Here is a 2,653-nt window from a genome sequence, read left to right on the forward strand (position 1 = left end):
GCATATTTATATAGGTTATAACCTATAGGCTACTCTTTGTATCTTATTTATTTATATTAAATTAATTAATTTTTTCGTCTTATGTATTTTTTCTTTTTTAACAAATACATCGCTGCAACTACAGCAGCTATATATCGTCTTCGAACTTCACCTATAATCGCCACTGTACATCTATAATATTTTATATACTCCATATCTTGATTATAACACTCCATTTTTATACTTATTGCATTTTTATACTTAGTTTATACAGGAGGTTAAACGTGGTGAATAGGATATGGGCGACAGCGAACAGCGTTATAACGCTGTTTTGAACTATGCTGAAGTGGGGATAAAACACTAGCTTTTATTCGCTCCATGAAAAGGATACAGGTGATAGCGAACAGCTTTTAAACGGGAGCGGTGCACTTGGCCACGGTGCATTTGGACACAGCCAATCACAGCACCGTATGATTAGAGACATTTGTAGGGTCCCTTGGAACAGCGACTTGTGATTGGACTGTGTTTAATTGCCCCGTGTCCAACTGATATACACCCCTTTTAAACGCTGCATTGAACAACGATGGAGTGGGGTAAAACGCCAGCTTTTATTTGCTGCGTAAAATCGCATCTTTATATTTAACGTATTATACATTGGTTATATAGGGTGTTTACGGTAAATCGAGTATGAGTTAGTTCCATCAGAACCGAAAAATATGATAGGCACGACCACCTAATATCTTCATGATTTATGACAACTCAATGCTGTCCGGTAAGGCGAGTAGAGTTAGTTAACCTAGTAAATAGCGTTCGAACGAGTCAACATTATCAGGTAATAAAATTGTGTAAAATGTGAAACAATTACATTAAAAATCAATTAATTATTAAATTTTAGGAAAATTATAAATATTAAATTGAAGTTATAAAAAGTTATGAGAAAATATCATGTATTTGTGGAATATCCGAAATAAGAAATTCAATTATTCTAATCTACAACACATTTATTAAAGTTCCACAGATTTGGCTTGGTCTATAGTGCTACAGAATGGCTCAATCATTAAATGAAGTGCATGATGTTGGTATGTATATAATAATAATTCCTTAATTAACATAATTATATATAAATATTATTCAAAATTCTCTCAAGCAGTAAATAATTATTGTATTATATTATTTAGTAAATTACAGAACTCAGTGGACTGATGCGATGGTGAAATTGCTGTTAACTGAAATAAATAAGCATGTAGAATCTTTTACGAGTCCAGTAAATAAGCAAGTGTGGAAAAACATTGCTGCATCCATGAATACTCATGGTTACAATTTGTCGGCGGAAAATTGTCACGTGAAATGGATTGGAATGAAAAACAAATATAAAAATATAAAAGATGCAAATAATAATACAGGCGCAGCAAAAGAAACGGGAGCGGTGCACTTGGACACGGTGCATTTGGACACAGCCAATCACAGCACCGTATGATTAGAGACATTTGTAGGGTCCCTTGGAACAGCGACTTGTGATTGGACTGTGTCCAATTGCCCCGTGTCCAACTGATATACACCCTAGTAAATAGCGTTCGAACGAGTCAACATTATCAGGTAATAAAATTGTGTAAAATGTGAAACAATTACATTAAAAATCAATTAATTATTAAATTTTAGGAAAATTATAAATATTAAATTGAAGTTATAAAAAGTTATGAGAAAATATCATGTATTTGTGGAATATCCGAAATAAGAAATTCAATTATTCTAATCTACAACACATTTATTAAAGTTCCACAGATTTGGCTTGGTCTATAGTGCTACAGAATGGCTCAATCATTAAATGAAGTGCATGATGCTGGTATGTATATAATAATAATTCCTTAATTAACATAATTATATATAAATATTATTCAAAATTCTCTCAAGCAGTAAATAATTATTGTATTATATTATTTAGTAAATTACAGAACTCAGTGGACTGATGCGATGGTGAAATTGCTGTTAACTGAAATAAATAAGCATGTAGAATCTTTTACGAGTCCAGTAAATAAGCAAGTGTGGAAAAACATTGCTGCATCCATGAATACTCATGGTTACAATTTGTCGGCGGAAAATTGTCACGTGAAATGGATTGGAATGAAAAACAAATATAAAAATATAAAAGATGCAAATAATAAAACAGGCGCAGCAAAAGAAACATGGGAATATTATAATATTATTAACGACATGTTAATTAAAAAACCAGAAATTGCACCGTTATCTCTAGCATCAAGTTCACGAGGTTTTAAACTGAATAATACTTTAAATACATCTGACAGTATAAATATAGAAACAAATTGTAATAACTATAATGAAGAAAACGCATAAAATTTATTACATTTCGGATCAACTAACTTAGCACAGAAGCGAATAAGTAGAAAAAGAAAATCCCAAATACCATCTTGGGTTGAACAATTAATTGAACAAAAACAACGACATCATGAAAACAATTATGCTCAGCGAGAGCGATTTTTATCCTTATTAGAAAAATCTTTAAATACATAAAGTTATATTATATAAATATTTCAGTTATGTAGTTGAAAGTATAAGAAGATATATGATATTAAAAGTTTTATTATATTGTTATCATAATATAATATATTTTTTTGTTATTATGTCTAAATGTTTCACTGGTTTTTGTTACACGAGT

At 30.8% G+C, this 2,653-nt stretch overlaps 2 protein-coding genes across 6 annotated transcripts; both read left to right on the forward strand.

Moving 5' to 3' along the window:
- Nucleotides 1-615: 615 nt before the first annotated feature.
- LOC116844458 (trihelix transcription factor GT-2-like) lies at nt 616-1,530 on the forward strand. Of its 4 annotated transcripts, none has more exons than XM_032815972.1 (3): nt 616-751; nt 875-1,058; nt 1,158-1,530. In XM_032815972.1, exons 2-3 carry the CDS (start codon nt 1,025-1,027, stop codon nt 1,454-1,456), a joined length of 333 nt encoding a protein of 110 aa, XP_032671863.1. In that variant the 5' UTR covers nt 616-751; nt 875-1,024; the 3' UTR covers nt 1,457-1,530. The 4 variants fall into 4 exon arrangements, with proteins under 4 accessions (XP_032671863.1, XP_032671862.1, XP_032671860.1 ...); XM_032815971.1 differs by having other exon boundaries at nt 672-811; XM_032815969.1 differs by having other exon boundaries at nt 676-811; nt 990-1,058.
- Nucleotides 1,531-1,540: 10 nt separating this feature from the next.
- LOC116844457 (trihelix transcription factor GT-2-like) lies at nt 1,541-2,418 on the forward strand. Of its 2 annotated transcripts, none has more exons than XM_032815968.1 (3): nt 1,541-1,575; nt 1,639-1,822; nt 1,922-2,418. In XM_032815968.1, the coding sequence occupies exons 2-3, from the start codon at nt 1,789-1,791 to the stop codon at nt 2,329-2,331; spliced, it is 444 nt and encodes a 147-aa protein (XP_032671859.1). In that variant the 5' UTR covers nt 1,541-1,575; nt 1,639-1,788; the 3' UTR covers nt 2,332-2,418. The 2 variants fall into 2 exon arrangements, with proteins under 2 accessions (XP_032671859.1, XP_032671858.1); XM_032815967.1 differs by having other exon boundaries at nt 1,754-1,822.
- The last annotated feature ends 235 nt before the right edge of the window (nt 2,419-2,653 follow it).

This window comes from Odontomachus brunneus, unplaced genomic scaffold (assembly GCF_010583005.1).
Source record: "Odontomachus brunneus isolate Ranch 3 - 2012 unplaced genomic scaffold, Obru_v1 Obru_scaffold_041, whole genome shotgun sequence".
NCBI classification, from domain to species: Eukaryota; Metazoa; Arthropoda; class Insecta; order Hymenoptera; family Formicidae; genus Odontomachus; species Odontomachus brunneus.

What these genes read in the sequence shown, in the direction of transcription:
- LOC116844458 (XM_032815972.1), top strand. Translation starts at nt 1,025, where the DNA reads ATGGCTCAATCATTAAATGAAGTGCATGATGTTG. An exon ending in AAATGAAGTGCATGATGTTG is followed by an intron (nt 1,059 to 1,157) that starts GTATGTATATAA and finishes TATATTATTTAG; the next exon opens with TAAATTACAGAACTCAGTGG.
- LOC116844457 (XM_032815968.1), top strand. Translation starts at nt 1,789, where the DNA reads ATGGCTCAATCATTAAATGAAGTGCATGATGCTG. An exon ending in AAATGAAGTGCATGATGCTG is followed by an intron (nt 1,823 to 1,921) that starts GTATGTATATAA and finishes TATATTATTTAG; the next exon opens with TAAATTACAGAACTCAGTGG.